Here is a 22,627-nt window from a genome sequence, read left to right as displayed (position 1 = left end):
CACTGTCCCTCAGCTCTTCAGTTCAAGGCTAGCACCCTACCACTTGAGCCACAGCACACTTCCGGCTTTTTCTGCCTATGTGGTGCTGAGGAATCGAACCCAGGGCCTCATGCAAGCAAGCCAAGCACTCTACCACTGAGCCACCTTCCCAGCCTTACCATGATGTTGCACTTGTTAAGTAAGTGCTTTTCCACCTTAGATTCTGTGCTACACAGAACCCCAGGCTCTGGGTCCAGCTGTGCATATATCTAATCTGTGAGCTACATTGCAGTCTGTCCTTTAGCTTCTTGAGGACTCAGAACTGATGGTCCTTAATGCCTTCAAGCATAGCCAAGGTGTCTAGCAGAAACCACAAAATCTGTCTTCTCTCTGTCTCTCTGTGTCTCTGTCTCTCTGAATCTCTCTCTGTCTCTGTGTCTCTCTCTGTCTCTGTCTTTCTGTGACTCTCTCCTCTCTGTCTCTGTCTTTGTGTCTCTCTCTGTCTCTGTCTCTCTTTCTTTGTCTCTCTCTCTCTCTCTCTGTCGTGAGGCTTGAACTCAGGACCTGGGCATTGTCCCTGAATATTTTTGCTCAAGGCTAGTGCTTTAGCAGTCTGAGTCACAGAACCACTTCTGTGTGTGTGTGTGTGTGTGTGTGTGTGTGCGAGCGTGCGCGCACTCATGTAAGAAATGAGAGGCAAGCGACTAATATGGGCTAAAGTCTTTTTTTTTTGTCGGTTGTGGGGTTTGAATTCTGGTCCTGGGCACTGTCCCTGAGCTTCTTTTGCTGAAGTCTAGTGCTCTACCACTTGAGCCAAAACGCCACTTCTGGCTTTTTCTGTGTATGTGGTACTGAGGAATCAAACCCAGGGCTTCATGCATGCTAGGCAAGCACTCTACCACTAAGCCACATTCCCAGCCCAACTTAACAGATTTTTGTAAACAGGGACACAGGGTTGGGCCTTAATTGACAAGCTGACTGTAGATCTTACACTCTAGTGATTTACAAGAGATAAGAATCTCACCCACTTTTCTGCCCCAACTGGCTTTGAACCACCATCCTCAGATCTCAGCCTTGTTAATAGATAGGATTACAGGCATGAGCCACAGGCATGAGGATTCTCCTGCTCTTTGTTTTTTTCCAGTCCTGGGGCTTGAACTCAGGGCCTGGACACTGTCCCTGAGCCTCTTTGTGCTCAAGCTAGCACTCTACCATTTGAGCCACAGCATCATTCTGCCTTTTCTGTGTATGTGGTACTGAGGAATGGAACCCAGGGCTTCATGCACGCTAGGCATGCACTCTACCACTAAGCCACCTTCCCAGCCAATGGATAGGAATTTGACAATGAGTTTAGTTATCAAACTTAATTTTCCTTAGTTCCCCCTTGCTCTTCGGGGGCAGTCATAATGTAAGGCTCAGTTCTACACTGGTTCCCAGAATCCTCTTAAGGATCTGATTCCATTTTCCCATAGTGATAACATGCTTGATGACACCTCCCTAATTGGCTGCCTACTTGCTACTCCTCTGCTGGTTCTTTCTGGCTTCACCTCCCACACTAACTTCTGCACTTTTATCTTTGTCTCCATGTCTGCTTTGGGCAACACTAAAACAATCACTACACATGAAAGAGGGACAAAGCAGTAAGCAGACAAAGACAAATGACTGCTGCCCTGTACAAGTGGGTCCCCAGCTAGGAAAATCAGCTAATAAGCTGGGCGCTGGTGGCTCATGCCTGTCATCCTAGCTACTCAGAAGGCTGAGATCTGAGGATCATGGTTCAAAGCCAGCCCGTGCAGGAAAGTCTATGAGACTCTTATCTCCAATGAACCACCAGAAAACTGGAAGTGGTGTTATGGCTCAAAGTGGTAGAGTGCTAGCCCTTGAGCTGAAGAGCTCAGGGACAGCGCCCAGGCCCTGAGTTCAAATTCTACAGTCACCATCAACAACAAAAAGTCAGCTATAGTCTGAATACTCAAAAAGCGTAAGCTGAGCCTGCGTTTGAGTCTGAAGTAAGTGAGTCCTCTCCGCACCAATTTGTTCTTATTTGATCCCATAGTTGGCTAGAGGCAGGCTCTATATCAGGACCACAGACAGTCACTTTGGAACACAGAGTAGTACCAGTCCTAGATCTGTTTTCTTTTTTCCTTTTTGCCAGTCCTGGGGCTTCAACTCAAGGCTGCCTAGGCACTGTCCCTGAGCTTCTTTGGCTCAAAGCTAGCACTCTGCCACTTGAACCTCAGTGCCACTTCTAGCTATTTCTGTGTATGTGATACTGAGGAATCGAACTCAGAGCTTCATGCATACTAGGCAAACACTCTACCACTAAGCCACCTTCCCAGCTCTAGTCTCAGATCTTAGAGTAAGAGACCAGAGTGACCAGAGGCCCTAGACTTCTGACTTGTCTCTTGACTTTTCTAGTCCATTCCTCTGCCCAGTTAACCCAAGAATTTCCCCCATCTAGGCCTGTCAAAAAGGGCCTGTCAAGCCCTACTCTCACCAGGGTCCATTTCTTCCCTTCCCATTGGTCCCCAGGAGATGTACGGAGTCTAATATTGTGCCCTTCTTTGTTGCCTGGGTTGGTGCAATCCAACTCAATGCTTCCCATCAGACAAGGCGGCCCAGGCTAGGCCTCAAGTGGCCTCCAGGGGGCGCCGTCGTCGAGCCCGTGGTTGGAGATCTCAGCGCTCAGCTGAGATGGGGCGGGGGTGGGGGGGGTGAGGGGTGCTCCGGCCTCTTGGTTCCAGCTCAGAACGATCCTCCCCCACCCCGGACACCCTCCCACCATAACAGCTTACCAACGCGCCCTCCTCGATCGCACCCTAAATCCTTGCAGGCCCAAGGGTCTACCCAAGAAGCCTGTAGGTCCGTGTGTGGCCGCGCGCCCTGCTCCGGCTGTGGCGTGTGCAGAGTTAAGGCGGGAGGAGGTTTCCTCTCTCCCCCCCACTCCCGCCCCCCCACCCTGAATCGGAGGGGAGAGGAGGGGGGGAGGGGGAAGAAGCAAGGGGCGGACCCGGTGCAGCCCCGCCCCACGCCGGAGCCGGTGCGGAGCCCCCGCCAGATCCCAGCTTCAATCCCTAACCGGAGCCGGGGCGTCAGCGGAGGTGGAACGGGCTGGACCGCCCCCCAACCCCCACTTTCTCCCCATCCACCCAGTGCCTTGGTGACAACAGAGACCACCCCCCACCCCGTAGGGTGAGTGAGTCCCCCGTGGGAACCCGCGCTCAGGGGAAGAGTTTGGGGGGTGTGAGGCATAGCGCCCCAAGTCTACTCTAGCCAGACCCCGCCCCCACCTCTTCTTCCAGCTGCCAAGTTTGGGGCCCTCTTTTGTCAGGTCCAGGGGTGCTTAGTAGTGGAGTCTCCATTGAAAAAGGGGAGGCTTGGGGGGAAAAAAAAACACTTGAAGAAACTGATTGATCCTAACGTGCTCAGAAATCCCAGCTGCTTTTTGTCTTACAGAAAATGCCCTGGACCCTCTTGGGACCCTTCATTAAATCAGTTTCCCCTCTGGATCCAACCTGCTGGCCTGGGCAAACCCGTGAGCCTGAATGTCAAGAGTAGAGTGGAGGGGCTGGGAAGGTGGTTAGTGGCTTAGTGGAAGTGGTTTGCCTTGCATGCATGAGGCCCTGGGTTCGATTCCTCAGCACCATAGAAGCAGAAAAAGCTGGAAGTGGCCCTGTGGCTTAAGGGGTAGAACACTCGCCTTGAGCTGAAGAGCTGAGGTACAGTGCCTAGGTCCAGAGTTTAGGCCCCGTGACTGGAAAACAAAAATAGACTGGAATCCTGAGGTCCAGGCCCCAGATCTTGGTCATTTTGTGTGTGTGTGTGCATGCCAGTCCTGGGGCTTGAACTCAGAGCCAGGGCAATCTGCTTGAGCTACTTTGGCTCAAAGCTAGCTCTCTAGCTCTTGAGCCACAGGGCCACTTCTGACCTTTTCCCAGTAGTTAACTGATTTTGAACTACGGTCCTTGGATCTCAGCCTCCTGAGCAGCTAGGATTACAGGCGTGAGCCACCAGGGGCCCTGCTGGCCTTGGTCTTTTGCTGGTGAGTGTGGATGAACCCTGTGAAATGGTCCCCAGAGGAGGAGTTTAGTTCTTTTTTTGTTTGTTTGTCTTGGGGCTTGAACTCTGGGCCTGGGCACTGTCCCTCAGCTCTTCAGCTCAAGTGCCACTTCCAGTTTTCTGGTAGTTCTTTGGAGATAAGAGTCTCATAGACTTCTCCTGCCCAGGCTGGCTTTGAACCAGGATCCTCAGATCTCAGCCTCCTGAGTAGCTAGGATGATAGGTGTGTGCCACCAGCACCAGGCATGGAGTTTAGTTCTTGATAGCACTTGGGGGAAGGGTCCCCTCACTTGTATGGGGGCGGGTGGAAGGATACTAGGATGGAGAATCCTCTTCTAGTCACCTTACTTCCCCCTTAGACCCGGTTTGATCTAGTAGCTCCTGGTTGTTAGAGCAGGGGTTGAAGAAAAGCCCTCCTAATCCTATAGCCAGAGAGGAATCTACCTGCATGTTGAGTTTGTCTTCCCACTCCAGTGGGGTCTCCCCAGTGGTATGCTAGGCAAAGAGGGGAGGTCTTTTCTCATCAGGGATTTGGGGCTTCCCCTGTTCTGAGTTGCTCATCTGTTTCCTGAAGAACTGAGCATTAGTCCTGACCCTTTCCCCTCTCTCCTGCAGGTGAAGAAGCCACAGTCGTGGACTAACGGTTACACACTCCCTGCAACCCTAGTACAATCAAAATGTGGCCCCATCACATTCTCCTAGTGAGGTTCATCGCCTGAGAAGAGAGCATGGCTTGCCACTGGCCATGAGCAACATGGCTGCAGGTGGTGGCCGGGCCTTTGCTTGGCAGGTGTTCCCTCCCATGCCTACTTGCCGTGTCTATGGTACAGTGGCCCACCAAGATGGACACCTGTTGGTGTTGGGGGGCTGTGGCCGGGCTGGATTACCTCTGGACACTGCCGAGACTTTGGACATGGCCTCACACACATGGCTGGCGTTGGCACCCCTGCCCACTGCCCGGGCTGGTGCAGCCGCTGTGGTTCTGGGGAAGCAGGTGCTCATGGTGGGCGGGGTGGATGAGCTCCAGAGCCCAGTAGCTGCGGTAGAAGCCTACCTGGCCGATGAAGGCCGCTGGGAACGTCGAGCTACTCTGCCTCAAGCAGCCATGGGAGTGGCCACGGTGGAGAGAGGTGAGTGACCCTACTAAAAAAAAAAAAAAAAAAAAAGATCCATTAGGTACTCAGGCATCCTCCATTCTGGTCTTGGTCCTTTACTCTCCGGACAGGGCAAGAGATGCCCAGGATATGGCTGAGCCCCTTCAAATCCAGTCCTACCTAGCTCTAATGTCACAGTAGCCTGCAGTTGAGCTGTCTTTTCTGGCTATGAGATGGGAAACATATAGCCCAAGCTGGCCTCCAGAAGGATGGGAGACCCTCTCCCCCTCCCTCTGTCCCCCATGCCCCACCTCCAGCCACCATCTTGCCCCATTCTTCATTTCTCAGAGACACTAGGGGGTGTGGCCTAATGACTCTCCTGGTTATAAATAGTCAGGGTGGAGGAGGGGAGCAGGGCCTTGGCTTAGAGCCCAGCAAGTGCTTAAGTGCTTAGACTATCCCCCTCCCAACACACACACACACACACACACACACACACACACACACACACACACACACGATTTTGATGTAGGCAGAGGCCGAGCCGACCTGGGGATGGTTGCCATGGAAGCCCCCAGCTGACTTGTCCATCATTCCAAGGCCGAGAAAACACACTATGAACTAACCTTTACTAAGGCCTAAAATAAGGCAAGAATCTTCTCTAGGGTAAGGTAAGGCTGTGATGTAGTGGTGCTGGCTGGATGATTGGGGTTAAAGGCTTGTAGCCCAAACCTCTCTTCTAGCCTATACCTCAGCTCCCAATGGATCCCCAGAGTCTGATTTCCAGATTGAGCTGGGCTGATCCTCCTTCTCCTTTCCCCCATATGCCACCCCCTCTCCCGCCCCCAGGGGAGTCTCTACCTTGTGGCCTCTGGTCTGACCACCAGGTCCAGGCCAGCCTGCTTAGATGCCAGACTTAGTTGCCATAGCGTCTCCAGGGAGACGGAGCTGGATTATAATTAGATCAGCTGCCTCCTGCTCTTCACTTGGAGGGTCCCCTGGCCAGAGGAGGGATCCCAGCTCTTTTTAAGTTACCACTCCAGCAAGGTTTCAAATAAATACCTGGGTCTCTATCCACTCCCATCAGCCCCAGGGGCCTGACCAGGGCAAACTTGTCAGTGTGGGATGCCCTAGCCAGGTTGGGGTACAGCCTAATGTGTTCTTTTCTACACAGATGGTTTGGTGTATGCTCTAGGGGGAATGGGCCCTGACACAGCTCCCCAGGCCCAGGTACGAGTCTATGAACCCCGCCGAGACTGCTGGCTTTCGCTCCCCTCCATGCCCACTCCCTGCTACGGGGCCTCTACCTTCCTGCATGGGAACAAGATCTATGTCCTGGGTAAGGGCTAGGGGATGTGGGAAGACATTTCAAAGTCTCCATCCTGGAGACTTCTGGCTGGAGTAGGGATCAGGATGAGGATGAGTATGGAAAAACTTCGAAGGAGGTGGGGAAGAGGATAATCCAGGCCTACTGTAAAGTTCTAACCTCTCTTGACCCTGCTAGGGTTGGAAAAATCAAACCTAGCCGGGTGCTGGTGGCTCATGCCTGCCATCCTAGCTCCTCAAGAGGCTGAGATCTGAGTATCACAGTTCAAAGCCAGCCCAGGCAGGAAAGTCTGTGAGACTCTTTTTATTTTGGGGGGGCGGGTCCAGTTGTGGGGCCTGAACTCTGGGCCTGGGCGCTGTCCCTCAGCTCTTCAGCTCAAGGCTAGCGCTCTACCACTTGAGCCACAGCGCCACTTCCGGCTTTTTTCTTTTTGCTTATGTGGTGCTGAGGAGTCGAACCCAGGGCCTCAGGCATGCAAGGCAAGCGCTCTACCACTGAGCCACCTTCCCAGCCCTCTGTGAGACTCTTATCTCCAATAAACCACTCAGAAAATCAGAAGTGGTGCAGTGGCTCAAGTGGTAGAGTGCTCACCTTGAGCTGAAATGCTCAGGGACCATGCTCAGGCCCAGAGTTCAAGCCCCAAAACCAACAACAACAAAATCAAACTCAATGCCTAGGGGTCTTGTGGGGGGTCACTGTGCAATACCACTGGGTATGGGAAGCTCAGGGGAGACAGATCAGTTACCCAATAAATGAATATCTCACAAAACCCACTCAGCTCTCACCCAACTGCTCCATTTCCTTTGCCAGGAGGCCGCCAGGGCAAGCTCCCAGTGACTGCTTTCGAAGCTTTTGATTTGGAGGCCCGTACCTGGACCCGACATCCAAGCCTGCCCAGCCGCCGGGCCTTCGCTGGCTGTGCCATGGCTGAAGATAATGTATTCAGCTTGGGGGGTCTGCAGCAGCCCGGGCCCCACAATTTCTACTCTCGCCCACATTTTGTCAACACTGTGGAGATGTTTGATCTGGAGCATGGTGAGCAGTGGCTATGCTGGATGGTCTTATTCTCTGTGGGAGGGAGGGGCATTGTGTGTGTGTGTGTGTGTGTGTGTGTGTGTGTCTGTGTCTGTGTATTTAGGCTTGATATATTTTCTCCTGCAGGATCCTGGACCAAACTTCCCCGTAGTCTACGCATGAGGGATAAGAGAGCTGATTTTGTGGTTGGCTCCCTTGGGGGCCACATTGTGGCTATTGGGGGCCTTGGTAAGTCTCTGGGACAAGGGAGAAGAAAGGAACATAAGACAGGAAAGATTTGGGTGCTGGTGGCTCACCACTGTCATCCTAGCTATTCTGATGTCCTGTATATTTATTTCGGTCGGTCATGAGGCTTGAACTCTGGGCCTGGGCCTGCCCCTGAGCTCTTCAGCTCAAGGAATCCTAGCTACTCTGGAGGCTAAGATCTGAGGATCATGGTTTGAAGCCAGCCCTGGCAGGAAAGTTCCTGAGGCTCTTATCTCCAATTAATCACAGAAAAAGCTGGAAGTGGTGCTGTGGCTCAAGTGGTGGAATGCTATCCTTGAACAACAGTGGCTCAGGGATAGTGCCCAGGCCCAGAGTTCAAGCCCCAGGACTGGCAAAAGGAAAAAAAAAAACAGGAAAGAATAGTTCCTACCAGGTGAACCCCTCTCCTCCCCATTTCTGTGGTCTCTAGCGATCAGGACTCTCCCTCCCTTCTATTTTCTGTGTCTCCAAGGATCAGGACTTTCCCTGTCCATAAAACAGTCAGGGTGTACTCTGTCTGGCCCAATTCTTAGGGTGTCCCCTAGTGCTTAAATAGGGACATGTGTGTGTGTGTGTGTGTGTGTGTGTGAGAGAGAGAGAGAGAGAGAGACAGTATAAAGGCCAAGGACACAGAGAATAAATGATCACTGAATGTGTGACCTAGTGGACAGATCAGAGTATGAATGAATGCATGCATGAGCCAATGAGGAGCAAAGCACTTAGCCTATCCTGCAATGATAACTTTGGATCATGCACTAGCTTTTAGGGAGCAAAAAGGCCTGGGGCACCTTACAATCATCCCTCTCTCTTCCTGCAGGAAATCAGCCATGCCCTCTGGGCTCTGCAGAGAGCTTCAGTCTTGCCCGAAGGCGCTGGGAGGCACTGCCGGCTATGCCCACAGCCCGCTGCTCCTGTTCTAGCCTCCAGGCTGGGTCCAGGCTGTTTGTGATTGGCGGTGTGGCCCAGGGTCCCAGCCAAGCTGTAGAAGCACTATGTCTGCGGGATGGAGTCTGAAGGACTGGTGGGACCGGTTCATTGGAGCAGCTCAGGGGAAGCAGGTGTCTGACTCCTTTTGTAGCGGAGGGAGCTCTCTGTGGCTTTGTGGGGGTGCAGGAAGCACTAGAGGTAGACACTGAGGCACACAGCCTTCCGTGATTGGGGCTGGAGAGCCTTTGTCATTAGCATACTGTTTACTCACACTCCCTTTACCACCGTCTAGTCATGAACCATATCTAGCTCAGCTGTTGTCCTAGAAACTACTTAGGCCCTCTATCCAACTGGGAAGTGGGGAGAGAGGAAAGCTGGCCTTAAACCCTATCCCCCCGCCTCCCTACAACACCTACCCCAGTGGCCATTCCTGAAAATTTTTCAACTGTTGACCCGCCTCGAGGGTCTTAGTAGATCCAATGAGTGTTCAGAGTAGTGGGGGACAGAGGTGAATGGAAGACAGAATGTGGGCCAGGGGAATGCTGGCTTTGAGGCCTTCCACACTGATGCTTTGTATGACTTTGGGGCAAGTCATTCTGTGCCTCAGTGTCCTCATCTTTATAAATGGGGATCTCTGAAACCTTCCTGCCCTACCTACCTCACGGGGCTGTTGTGAGGAACCAGGGAGTTTGGATGTAGAAGTAAAAATACTGCTAAAATCTGATGTGGACTCCTCTATGTTGCTCTCAAAAACCCCTGCTTGGGGCTGGGAAGGTGGCTCAGTGGTAGAGTGCTTGTCTTGCATGCATGAGGCCCTGGGTTCGATTCCTCAGCACCACAAAAGCAGAAAAAGCAGGAAGTGGCGCTGTGGCTCAAGTGGTAGAGCGCTAGCCTTGAGCTAAAGAGCTGAGGGATAGTGCCCAGGCCCAGAGTTCAGGCCCCACGCCAACCAAAAAAACCCTGCTTTCCTTTAAAGTCTCAAAGGAATCTCTTGGATCTACCTTCTGCACCTGTAATGACTTGGTGTCTCGGTCCCATATAGTGTGTGTGTGTGTGTGTGTGTGTGTGTGTGTGCGCGCGTGTGTGTGTTGTGTATGCCTGTCCTGGGGCTTGAACTCAGGTCCTAGGCACAGTCCCTGAGATTTTTTTGCTCAATGCTAGCACTCTACCCTAGCACCACTTCTGGCTTTTTTTTTTTTGGTGGTTCCTTGGAAATAAAGTGTTTTATAGACTTCCCTTCCCAGGCTGACCTTTAAACCACAATCCTCAGATCTCAGCCTCTGGACCATTATAGACATGAGCTACCAGGGCCTGGCTTCAGCCTTACTTTTTTGTTTTGCTGGCTTGGGGTCTTGAACTCAGAACCTGGGCACTGTCCTTGAGCTTTTGTGCTCAAGGCTAGCACTGTATTACTTTGAGCCACAGCCTCATTTCCAACTTGGTAGTTAGAGATACGAGTCTCATGGACTTTACTGCTTGGGCTGGCTTTGAACCATGATCCTCAGATCTTAGCCTCCTGTGATTACATGCTAAGATTACAGATGTGAAATCACATTCTGGAATTACAGGTGTGAGCCACTGGCACCTGGCTTACTGGAAGTCAAGCCTCCTGAATGCCATCCATAGACTTTTTTTTTGCCAGTCCTGAGGCTTGAACTCAGGGCCTGGGTACTGTCCCTGAGCTTCTTTTTGTTCTACCACTTTGGTCTACCACCACTTCTGGCCTTTTCTGTTTATGTGGTACTGAATCCAAGGCTTCATGCATGCTAGGCAAGCACTCTACCACAAAGCCATATTCCCAGCCCTCCATACTTTCTTAATGCCCAGGTCCCCAAGACCCCACCTAACACACGTATATGAACACAGATATTCTAGGCCTAGGGAATCACAGCTCACTGGCCCCCTTCCCTAGGCTAGCAAGTATGAACAGGCTGGTATATCAACTATTCTTCTTTAATGATTTAGACCAGTTTAGACATTCAGACACCCCAGCATGAAGGTAATGCTGCAGTAGCTTGGGTTTCCGGATGTCTGGGAGGTCAGGCAATGTGTCTGTGGCTGGCTCTTGGGAGTCTTCTTTGTTGATGCTGCAGTAGTCACTGTGGGCTAACTGGCAGAAGTTTTGCTGGTAGGTGGTGTTGGCACAGGGAGGCTGGACTTTCATAAAGTCCACGAGGCGCTGGGGGATAAGACCAAGTTTTGGGCCTGGCCGGAAGTCAACCTGGTAGGAAGATTTTAGAGGTCGCTGATGGCTCAACTCCAGCTCGTTGGGTGCCCAGCGCAGGAAGGTATGACGCTGCCACAGACGCTCCAGATCTTTCCGTCTTCCGATTCCCTGTAGCAGCCAGTAGGGGCCCTTCTCAACGGTATGGGCCCTTGGCCCACAGTCTTGGCACCAGGTACTTCCTTGGATCCCACCTAATCCTAAATCTACTTCCTGATGCCTAGATTATGTTTGGCTTCCCTGACCTGTACCCTGGTTTCTTTGGCCTACCTTCTCAGAGATGTCATCCATGAGAACACGGTGGTCTCACAGTTTTTGGGGGGAGGGGAATGTTAGAATAGGGGGAGGTGCCAGTCCTGAGGCTTGAACCCTATGCCTGAGTGCTGTCCCTGAGTTTGCTTGTTTGTTTTTTTTTTGGTGGGTCATGGGGCTTGAAGTCTAGGCTTGGGTGCTGTCCCTGCACTCTTCAGCTCAAGGCGAGCGCTCTACCACTTGAGCCACAGTGCCACTTCCGGTTTTCGAGTGGCTTATTGGAGATAAGAGTCTCATGGACTTTCCTGCCTGGGCTGGCTTTGAACCGCTGAGATCCTCAGATCCGTAGCTAGGATTAAAGGCGTGAGCCACTGGCGCCCAGCTGTCCCTGAGTTTTTTGTACTCTTTACACCATTGCTCCACTTCTGGCTTTTTTTGCGGGGGGGGGGGAAGGATAGCTAATTGGAGATGAATCTCATAGGCTTACCTCCCCCCAAGCTGGCTTTGAACTATGATCCTCAGATCTCAGCTTCTTGAGTAGCTACGATGACAGGTGTGACCCATCAGTGCCTGGCCCACCACAGAATATCTACATACTGTCAGACAAGCTAGCAAAGGAAACCAATAGCTTTGTCTAGGGGATGGGCTTTTTCCCAAGAGGAGAATGGTGAGGGAGAAATAAGACGGTTGTCTACCTGTTGAAGGAGCAATCCCTTCCCCCCAAGGTCTCTCATCTACCCTACCACCCACCTCTGTCTTGAACTTCAACATAGGCTGAGGGATTTCTCCCTCTCCTACTTTTTAGCACTCACTTTGTCGAAGGAAATGCGGTTGTCATGCTTGGAGAAGAAATGCTGCTTGGCTGGTTCCTTGGAAAACAGTAAGAAACAAGGTGAAGGAAGACAAATCATGCTTCTCTGTGCCCACAGAAAATTGCTTAAGGGTCCATTGTAGAGGAAAGATTTAGGAACCACCACCCCTACACTGCCAATACTTTGAAAAAAAAAAAAAAGCAATACCTCAAAATGCTTGGGATATCTATTCCTGGGATTTGCCCTGAAACAGAAGCTTCTGGAGCCGTGGATTGAGGATCAGGCTTGAAGCATCTGAACATCCTGCTGTTTCTGAGCCCCCTTTCATCTAGATTGCCTACATTTGGGGTTTCAATTTCTTCTCCCTGCTAGTCACATTTGTTCTCTGACAACATATCCATATTCTGAACTGTCTAACAGACTTTCCTGCCCTGTCCTGGCTTCAAATTGTGATCCTCAGATCTCAGCTTCCTGAGTAACCAGGATTAGAGACATGAGTCTCTGGTGCTGTGCCCAGCTTGGAAACTAAACTATGTTTCTAGCTCAAGCTATCTGCTGAACTCCCAGGCTCAACAGCCAACTACCTATTGATCCATGTGTTTGGAGATGACTTGTCAGGCACTCCCAGGCTCAACAGCCAACTACCTATTCTCCAGCTGGGTAGTTAGGTAATTGATAATTAGGTAGTTGGCTATTGAGCCTGAGAGTGTTTGACAAGTCATCTCCAAACAAGTAGATCATACATCAAATCCATTCTAGCTATTGCCCCTCCCAGTTCAGGCCGTAGGCAGCTATATCCTGCCATTCCAATCTCCTTGGATTTTTTTTTTTTTTGCCAGTTCTGAGGCTTGAACTCAGGAGCTGGGCACAGTCTCTGAGCTCCTTTTGTTCAAAGCTAACACTCTACCACTTGAGCCACAGCACCAATTGTGATTTATTTGGAGATAAGAGTCTCTCAGACTTTCCTGCCTGGGCTGGCTTCAAGCCTCAGATCTCAGCCTGCTGAGTACCTAGGATTATATATGTGAATCACTGGTGACTGGCTGGGAATTTTTTTTCCTGATACAAAGTCATGCTATGAACTCCAGGATGCCTTTAAGATACCTGGCTTCCTGCCTCAGCCAGAATGCTGGGATTACTAATACATACCACAATGCCCAGCCTTCCTTAGTCTTCTCTTAAACTCCATATCCAATATGCCCAGAAATCCTGTTAAAACTTTCATGAAAACAGCAGAGTCAAGACCACTCCTCAATATGTCTAAGGCTTTCTCTAGTTCAAAACCACTTTCCTCAATTTCCTGAAATAATATTTTGAGGGCTGGGAAGGTGGCTCAGTGGTACAGCGCTTGCCCTGCATACATGAAGCCCTGGGTTTGATTCCTCAGCACCACATAAGCAAAAAGAAAAAAGCCAGAAGTGGCACTGTGGCTCAAGTGGTAGAGCACTAGCCTTGAGCTGAAAAGCCGAGAGACAGCGCCCAGGCCCAGAGTTCAGGCCCCACGACCGGACCCAAAAATAATAATAATATTTTGAGTTTCTTTTCTTTCTTTTGTTAGTCCTGGGGTTTGAACTCTGGGCCTGGGCACTGTTCTTGAGCTCTTAAACTCAAGCCCAGTGCTCTACCACTTGAGCCACAGCGCCTCTTCTGGTTTTCTTGTGGTTTATTGGAGATAGAGCTGGGCGCCGGTGACTCACACCTGTAATCCTAGCTACTCAGGAGGATGAGATCTGAGGATCACGGTTCAAAGCCAGCCTGGGCAGTAAAGTCCATGAGACTCTTAACTCCAATAAACCACTCAAAAACCAGAAGTGGCGCTGTGGCTCAAGCGGTAGAGCACTTCCCTCCAGCTGAAGAGTGCAGGGACAGCCCAAGCCCAGAGTTCAAGCCCCTTGACCGACAAAAAAAAAAAAGAGTCTCATAGACTTTTCCTGCCCAGGCTGGCTTTGAACCATGATCCTCAGATCTCAGCCTCCTGAGTAGCTAGGATGACAGACATGAGCCACTAGTGCCCAGCATTTTGAGTTTCTTGACTAGTATTCTTGTTTTCAAGCTCCCCACTTCAATCTATTGGTGTGTGTGTGTGTGTGTGTGTGTGTGTGTGTGTGTGTGTGTGTGTGTGTGTGTGTGTGTATGTACTGGTACTGGTATTTGAACTCACATCCTTAGGTTCTAAAGCTATCATTCCTACCCATTGAGCCATATCTCTAGTCTGGCATTTTTCTGGTTATTAGAGCTAGAGGATCATGGGCTTTTCTGTTTGGGCTGGCTTCAAACTGAGGTACCTCAGTTCTAAGCCTCCTGAATAGCTAGGGTTATAGACATGGGCCACCAGCCTAGTGGCAGAACCAGCCCTGGTAGAACCAGTCCATGAGACACTTATCTTCAATTAACCACCAAAAAGTAAGAAGTGGAGCTGTGGCTCAAGTGATAGAGCGCTACCCTTGAGTGCAAAAGCTAAGGGACAATGCCCAAGTCCTGAGTTCAAGCCCCAATTACCAGCATAGAAACAAAACAAAGAGGGGCCTGGAAGGTGGCTCCGTGGTAGAGTGCTTGTCTTGCATGCATAAAGCCCTGGGTTCCATTCCTCAGCACCACATAAGCAGAAAAAGCTGGAAGTGGTGCTGTGTGGCTCAAATGGTAGAGTGCTAACCTTGAGCTGAAATGCTGATGGACAGCACCCAGGCTCACAGTTCAGGCCCCATGATGGATGAAAAAAAAAAACAGAAAAAAAAACACCAAAGACTTATGAACATGTAAGTTTAGCTCAGTTGTAGAGGATGGGGCTTATCATGTACAAGGCTATGGGTTTAATTCCCAGCACCAAGTGAAACAAATAACATTCTCTTTTAGAAAAAAAATTTCAGAGCCTAGAGCTGAACAAGAAAAAAATTTTTAACAAGAAATTTTTAGACTTGACACCAATATCAAAAGCCATAAAAGAAAAATAAATTGAACCTTACCAAAATTTAAAAAACAAGCCACGCACCAGTGGCTCACACCTGTAATCCTAGCTACTCAGGAGGCTGAGATCTGAGGATTGCAGTTCAAAGCCAGCCCTCACAGGAAAGTCCATGAGACATTTTTTGTGTTGTTGTTGGTAGTGGGGCTTGAACTCTCGGCCTGGGCGCTGTTCCTGAGCTGCAGCTCACGGTGAGTGCCACAGTGCCACTTCCTGTTTTCTCATGGTTAATTGGAGATAAGAGTCTCACTTTCTTGCCCTGGCTGGCTTTGAGCCATGATCCTCAGATCTCAGCCTATAGGATTACATGTGTGAGCCACTGGCTCCCAGCTTATGAGACTCTTATCTCCAATAAGCCATCCAAAAACCGAAAGTGGCCCTGTGGCTCAAGTGGTAGAGCGCTAGCCTTGAGCTCAAGAACTCAGGGACAGTGCCCAGGCCCAGAGTTCAAGCCCCACAACTGACAAAAAAACAAAAAGCATTTTTCCCTGACAGAGTAAAACTCATAGCTACCTCAGGAGGCTGAAAGCAGAAGGATTGTGGTTTGAAGTCAGCCCAGGCAGAAAATTTTGTAAGACTCTACCTCCAATTAACTAGCAATAACAACAACAAAACCAGCCTGGAGGTGTGAGTCAAAAATGGTAGAGACCCAGCCAAGCAAATAAGCTGAGCAAAAGCCTGAAGTACTGAATACAAACCTTATAACTAGCAAAAAAGAAAAGTAAATATGAGGAAGATTTAAAAAGGAAAACCACAAACCACACATCCAAGAAAAGACTAGGATCTAGACTACATGTATATTTCTAGGAAGCTGAGTGCTGCCTGTAATCCTAGCTAGTCAGGAGCTGAGATCTGAGGATCACAGTTTAAAGCCAACTTAGGCAAGAAAGAAACCCATGAGACTCTTATCTCCAATTAACTATCAAAAAGCCAGAAGTGGAGCTGTAGCTCAAAGTGGTAGAGCACTAGCCTTGAATACCAAAGTTAAGGGACAAGGTCCAGGCCCTGAGTTCAAGCCCCAGGACTGGCACAAAAGCAGCAGCAGCAGCAGCAGCAGGAGAAGGAGAAGATAAAAGAAAAATACAAACCACATATCCGAGAAAAGTCTAGGATCTATACTCTATGAAGAATTCTAGGGCTGAATATAGCACTGACTTAGCATGCACAAGGTCTTGAGAATTTGGGGGTGGGAAGAGAAGAGGATCAAGTTTAACATCTCAACAGCAAAATAAGCAACTATCTAATTAGAAGACGAGCAAACAACATAAAGATATTTCACCAAGAAGGATATACAGATGGCCAAAGACACATGATAAGATATTCAACATCATTAAACATTCGTTCAAATGCAAATCCAAATCACAACGAAATATCACAACACATCGATCAGAATGGCTAAAATTAAAAATGGAGATAATTTCAAATGTTCGTGGGAACGGAGAGAAACTAGATCATTCATGCATTGCTGGTGGAAATGGAAAATGGTATAGCCACACGTTGGAAAACAGCTTGACAGTTTCTTTAAAAAGCTAAACATGCAACTACCATATGACCCAGCAATTATATTTCTGGGCATTTATCCCAGACAAATGAAAACTTATGTTCATCCAAAAAAAAAATCTGCACACAAATGTTCATAGCAGCTTTATTTGTAAGATCCAAAACTAGAATCAGTTCAGAGCCTTTAATAGGTGAATGGTTGAACAAACTGGTACATATGGATCACAAACTACTACATAATAATGGAATGAAATTGATACACAACTTGAATAACTCTCCAGGAAATTATGCTGAGCAAGAAAATCTAACCTCCAAAGGTTCCATATTTCTTTTATATGGAATTTAAGTATATATATATATATATATATATATATATATATATACTTACTAATATATAAATAGATACATAGTAATATTTACAGTAATATGTAGTACTGGGGATTGAACTCAGAACCTTGCATCTGATAGGCAGCCTTCTTACCATTTGAGTAGCATCGCCAGCCCCCCTACTTTTTTTTTTGGTCATGGGTCCTGAACTCTGGACCTGGGTGCTGTCCCTGAGCTCTTCAGCTCAAGGCTAGCGCTCTACCACTGAGCCACCTTCCCAGCCCCCCTCCAGCCCTTTTCTTGACTTTGTTATTTTTATTTTGTTGGTCCTGGAGCTTGAACTCAGGGCCTGGGCACTGTCCCTTAGCTCTTCAGCTCAAGGATAGTGCTCTATCATTTGAGCCACAAGGGCCACTTTTGGTTTTCTGAGTGGTTTATTGGAGATAAGAGTCTCATGGTCTTTCCTGCCCGGGCTGGCTCTGAACGATGATCCTCAGATCTCAGCCTCCTGAGTAGTTAGGAGTACAGGCATGAGCCACTGGTGCCTGGCCTATTTTTATTTTTTGTTTTTGCAAGTCCTGGGGCTTGAACTCGGGGCCTGGACACTGTCCCTGAGCTTCTTTTGCTCAAGGCTAGCACTCTACCACTTGAACCACAGTGCTACTTCCGGCTTTTTCTGTATATATGGTACTAAGGAATGGAACCCAGGGCTTCATGCATGCTAAGAAAGCACTCCACCATGCTATGCCAAATTCCCATCCTACATCTTGAAGATTTTAGCACACACACTCATAAACACACTTTTTTTTTTTTTGTCAGTTGTGGGGCCTGAACTCTGGGCCTGGGCGCTGTCCCTCAGCTCTTCAACTCAAGGCTAGCGCTCTACCACTTGAGCCATAACTCCACTTCTGTTTTTTTCTGCTTATGTGGTGCTGAGGAATTGAACCCAGGGCCTCATGTATGCAAGGCAAGCACTCTACCACTGAGCCACCTTCCCAGCCCAAAGATACATGTTTGCAAATAAAACTGGGAAAGCTGAACCAGATTGGTGGTTTGTAACCTTTACAATGTTCTGTGATATTATACTGTAGTTTACAAAATGTTATTATTGAGGGAAACTGGACAAAGCATAAAAACAATATTAATTTCTTACAATTGCTTCTACATCTGTAATCTTTTTCTTTTATTTTTGGGTAGCACTGAAGACAAGTTTGCTAGGCAGCCCCTCTACCATTAAAGCCATGTCTCTAGCCCCTTTTTGCCTTGAATATTTTCAAATTTGAGTCCCACATTATGACCAGGCTGGCTTAGGTTTCCCTATCTTTTTTTTTTTTTTTTGCCAGTCATGGGGCCTGAACTCTGGGCCTGGGCGCTGTCCCTCAGCTCTTCAGTTCAAGGCTAGTGCTCTACCACTTGAGCCACAGCGCCACTTCTGGCTTTTTCTGCTTATGTGGTGCTGAGGAATTGAACCCAGGGCCTCGTGCATGCAAGGCAAGCACTCTACCACTGAGCCACCTTCCCAGCCCGGTTTCCCTATTCTTATTTGTGCTACCTATGTCACTGGGGATGACAGACAGGAGCCACTGTGGCCCTATCATTATGCTCCCTCTGTAGTTGGGATAACAGGTATGTGCTATAGCACCCAGCCACTGGTAGAGATGCAGTCTCTTGAACTCTTCCGCCGGATCTGGCCTTGAACTGTAATCCCTTGATCTCCACCTCCCAAGCAGCTAAGATTAGAGATGTGAGCCTCTAATCCTGGCTCAACCATCTTAATGAAATCCCAGCTATAATCATCTTAATGAAAACTTCAATTGAAAAAAAAAAACCTGGGAGTCTAGATGAAGTTCCACTGGATCTCTAAGTCTCTCCCCTGTCTCTGGTCTCAGCTAGAGAGTTGTACAGTGGCCTCAAGTGAATGCCTCTATTTGGAGGCAGATCAGACTCTGAAGACTCATTATTCTTACAATGATAGGATAATCTGCTGACTCCCACTCATTCGAGTTTTGCCTCTTACAGCTGTGGGAACATAGTAAGACGCAGCCATTTCCTTTTTATAATTTTTTTTTGCCAGTCCTGGGGCTTTGGACTCAGGACCTGGTCATTGTGTCCCTAAGCTTCTTTTGCTCAAGGCTAGCACTCTACCACTTGAGCCACAGCACCACTTCTGGCTTTTTCTGTGGATGTGGTACTGAGGAATCGAACTCACAGGCTTCATGCATGCTAGCAAGCACTCTACCACTAAGCCACATTCCCAGCCCAGTCATTTCCTTTTTGTCCATGCAGTTCTGGATATTCTTGTCCCTGAAGAAATTTATTATTTGCATATTTCTTTGTGTGTATGTACATATGTGAGCATATGCTAGTACTATGGTTTGGCCAGGGAGCTGCCCTTAGCTCTTTTGCTCAAGGCTGGTACTCTACCACTTGAACCATACTGCCACTTCCAGCTTTTTGATGGTTCATTGGAGATAAGAGACTCAGAGAATTTCCTGTCCTTGGCTGACTTCAAAGATTGATCCTCAGTTCTCAGCTTCCTAAATAACTAGGATTTCAGGGCAGAGCCATTGGTGCCTGGTTGACTAAATCTATTTATCTGCTTGCAAACCAAAGGAAAGTGATTGTTCTATCTTGAAAAGGATTTAAACCACCATAGCTGAAATCAGTCCACTGAAATTGGTTTGTCTCAGCAAGTGAGAAAATAAAATATGTACCTTCCATGGGTAATCCTATTAATTAAAACAGCTTTAAATTAGAAAGAGCCAAGAGACTTGACATTTATTCAACCTGAGCCTGAGACACAGGGATCATGCTATTTGGAGCTGCTTCTAATACCAGTAAATTCTGCAACTCTTCAGTTTGATCAGCAGCTCAAATCTGTCCCTTATGCATCTGGGTCTGTTTCGAAGGGGCTGGGTTTAATATATTTGAAAGGGATGTTCTTGTCTCTGGGATGAAAAATACCACTGAGAGCTAATACAAATACAAGAGGAAGAGTGTAGCTTGTTTCTGTCCCTGGATTGCTCCAATGCCCATCATTCATATATATATATATATATATATATATATTTTTTTTTTTTTTTTACTAGTCCAGGGGCTTGAACTCAGGGTCTGGGCCCCTTATCCCTGAGCTTCTTTTGCTCAAGGCTAGCACTCTACCACTTGAGCCACAGCGCCACCTCCAGCTTATTTTGTGTATGTGGTACTGAGGAATCGAACCCAGGGGCTTCATGCATGCTAGCAAGCACTCTACCACTAAGCCACACTCCCAGCTTTCACTTATCATTCTTAAAAGAGAGGTGGCCTGGCACATGTGGCTCATGCCTGAAATCTTAGCTATTCAGGAAGCTGAAATCTGAGGATCACAGTTCAAAGCCAGCCTGGGCTGGTGAGACTGTCAACAAACGACCCAAAAGCTGGAAGTAGAGGTGTGACTCAAGTGGTAGAGTGCTCACTTTGAGCTGAAGAGCTGAGGGACAGCGCCCAGGCCTAGAGTTCAAGCCCCACAACAAGAAGGAGGAGGAGGAGGAGGAAGAGGAGGAGGAGGAGGAGAAGTTATGATTTAAACTTTTTAAAAAATCAGTTCTGAGGTTTGAATTCAGGGCCTGGGTTCTGTTTCTGAACCTCTTTGTGCTCAAGGCTAACACTTTACCACTTGAGCCACAGTGCCACTTCTGGCTTTTTCTGTTTATATGATACTGAGGAATTGAACCCAGAGCTTCATGCATGCTAGGCAAGCACTCTAACCCTAAGTCACATTCTCAGCCCCTGGACTGGCTTTGAACTAAGATCCTCAATCTCAGCCTCCTGACTAAGTTAGGATTTCAGGCGTACACCACCAGCACTTAGGTCTTTCTAGATTCTAGAAGCCATGCTTCCCCTTATCTCCTTTGACCCAGCAGTACTGATCTTTTGGTTGTTATACTGTGAGACAAATCTTTTCCCAAGGCTTCCATAGCCACTTGTTATCAGCGAATTCTCCTGAATACGCTTTCCCATCTTCCTGAACTACCTACGTGGGCTATGGTACCCAGCCATCTTCTGCATAACTTCCCTTCCTGACAAGAGGAAGCCCAGATGTTCAGTCTCTCTTGATAATGTGTCTCCAAAAGGGCTAGAACAGCCAGGTGCTGATGGCTCACACCTGTCGTCCTAGTTACTCAGGAGGATGAGATCTGAGAATCATCGGTGATCAAACTCAGCCTGGGCAGGAAAAGTCCCTGAGAGACTTTTTTTTTTTTTTGGTCGGTTGTGGGGCTTGAACTCTGGGTTTGGGTGCTGTTCCTGCGCTCTTCAGCTCAAGGCGAGCGCTCTACTGCTTGAGCCACAGCGCCACTTCCAGTTTTCTAGTGGCTTATTGGAGATAAGAGTCTCATGGACTTTCCTGCCTGGGCTGGCTTTGAACCGCGATTCTCAGATCTCAGCCTCCTGAGTAGCTAGGATTACAGGCGTGAGCCACTGGTGCCTGGCTCCTGAGACTCTTATCTACAATGAACCACCAGAAAACCAGAAGTGGAGGTGTAGCTCAACATGGTAGAGTGCTAGCCTTGAGCAAAAAAGAGCTCAGGGACAGTGTCCAGGGTTCGAGCACTAAGACTGGCCAAAAAAAAAAAAAGGGGTGGGAGCTGGGCGCTGGTGGCTCACACCTGTATTCCTAGCTACTCAGGATGCTGAGATCTGAAGATCACGGTTCAAAGCCAGCCAGCCCAGGCAGGAAAGGCCGTGAGACTCTTATCTCCAATAAACCACTCAGAAAACTGGAAGTGGTGCTGTGGCTCAAGTGGTAGAGCACTAGCCTTGAGTCCAGAGAAGCAGAATAGCACCTAGGCCTTGAGTTCAAGACCCACAACAGACCAAGAAGAAAAGTACTCTTAGGACCCGGGAAAGACTGGAACTGGCCCATTCCTTCCCACCACCGTTAGGGCTGCCTTGTACCTGACTTCTCTTCAGAAATACTGCTGGAGGCTTGGGCTTGGCTGCAAGGCGATATTCTCCAGCACTTTCATTCTTGACTTGACCTCTGTAGTGCCCATAGAAACCACTGTTGTGCTAGAACAAGGTGGGCATGAGAGGTAAGGCCCAACTCACATCCCTGTCCTGGGTCCTAGACTTCAGGGGCCTGAACATTCCAGAGAAGTCTGAGCTGAAGTCAGACCAGACACCCTGGGAAGCTGGCCAACTCACACTTTCCCAAGGGAGTATTTAACCAACAGAGAATTTCTGGAGAGACCTTAGGAGAAAAGCACCAGCAGAGGACAGAAATGGGATCTCCTTGTATCTCTGATAGATCCAAGTAGGAGGGGGGGGGCAGTCCTGGGGCTTGAACTCAGGGCCTGGGCACTGTCCCTGAGCTGCTTTGTGCTCAAGGCTAGTGCTCTACCACTTCAGCCACAGCGCCACTTCCAGCCTTTTCTGTGTATGTGGTACTGAGGAATTGAACCCAGGGCTTTATGTATGCTAGGCAAGCACTCTACCACTAAGCCACCTTCCCAGCCCTTTTTTCTTTTTTCTTCTTTTTTTTTTTTTGCCAGTCCTAGGGCTCAAACTCTGAGCCTGGTCACTGTCTGAGCTCTTTTTTGCTCAAGGCTAGTGCTCTACCACTTAAGACACACTGCTACTTCTGATAATTAGAGATAAGAGTTTCACATGCTTTCTTGCCCAGGCTGGCTTTGAACTGCAATCCTCAAATCTCAGCCTTCAGAGAAACTGAGAAACTGATGACAGGTGTGAGCCACCCATACCTGCCTGAAACTTTATTTCACCCTCATGACTCACTCAGATTTTATGCACAACCCCAGCCATGGGCAATCAGGATTCAGTATAAAGTGCTTCACTCTTACCCAGGAGCCTACTAAAGCACTTTGCATTTGTCCAGGAAGGGAG

General features: G+C 48.7%; 2 protein-coding genes across 3 annotated transcripts; one reads left to right on the top strand and one right to left on the bottom strand.

The window, feature by feature from the left end:
* Positions 1 to 3,088: 3,088 nt before the first annotated feature.
* On the top strand, positions 3,089 to 9,081 carry Klhdc8b (kelch domain containing 8B). Of its 2 annotated transcripts, none has more exons than XM_013028096.1 (6): positions 3,089 to 3,171; positions 4,654 to 5,168; positions 6,307 to 6,471; positions 7,270 to 7,494; positions 7,621 to 7,722; positions 8,558 to 9,081. In XM_013028096.1, exons 2-6 carry the CDS (start codon positions 4,784 to 4,786, stop codon positions 8,752 to 8,754), a joined length of 1,074 nt encoding a protein of 357 aa, XP_012883550.1. In that variant the 5' UTR covers positions 3,089 to 3,171; positions 4,654 to 4,783; the 3' UTR covers positions 8,755 to 9,081. The 2 variants fall into 2 exon arrangements, with proteins under 2 accessions (XP_012883550.1, XP_012883551.1); XM_013028097.1 differs by lacking the exon at positions 3,089 to 3,171 and adding an exon at positions 3,948 to 4,021.
* Positions 9,082 to 10,606: 1,525 nt separating this feature from the next.
* Positions 10,607 to 22,611, bottom strand: LOC105994545 (chromosome unknown open reading frame, human C3orf84). Its single transcript, XM_013028098.1, has 4 exons — positions 22,585 to 22,611; positions 21,680 to 21,793; positions 11,956 to 12,012; positions 10,607 to 11,023 (listed from the first exon to the last, which is right to left on the bottom strand). Exons 1-4 carry the CDS (start codon positions 22,609 to 22,611, stop codon positions 10,607 to 10,609), a joined length of 615 nt encoding a protein of 204 aa, XP_012883552.1.
* Positions 22,612 to 22,627: the final 16 nt, after the last annotated feature.

This window comes from Dipodomys ordii, unplaced genomic scaffold (assembly GCF_000151885.1).
Source record: "Dipodomys ordii isolate 6190 unplaced genomic scaffold, Dord_2.0 Scaffold107, whole genome shotgun sequence".
Lineage (NCBI taxonomy): Eukaryota > Metazoa > Chordata > Mammalia > Rodentia > Heteromyidae > Dipodomys > Dipodomys ordii.
The sequence above is the reverse complement of the archived record's forward strand: the minus strand, read 5'-3'. Positions and strand labels throughout refer to the sequence as shown.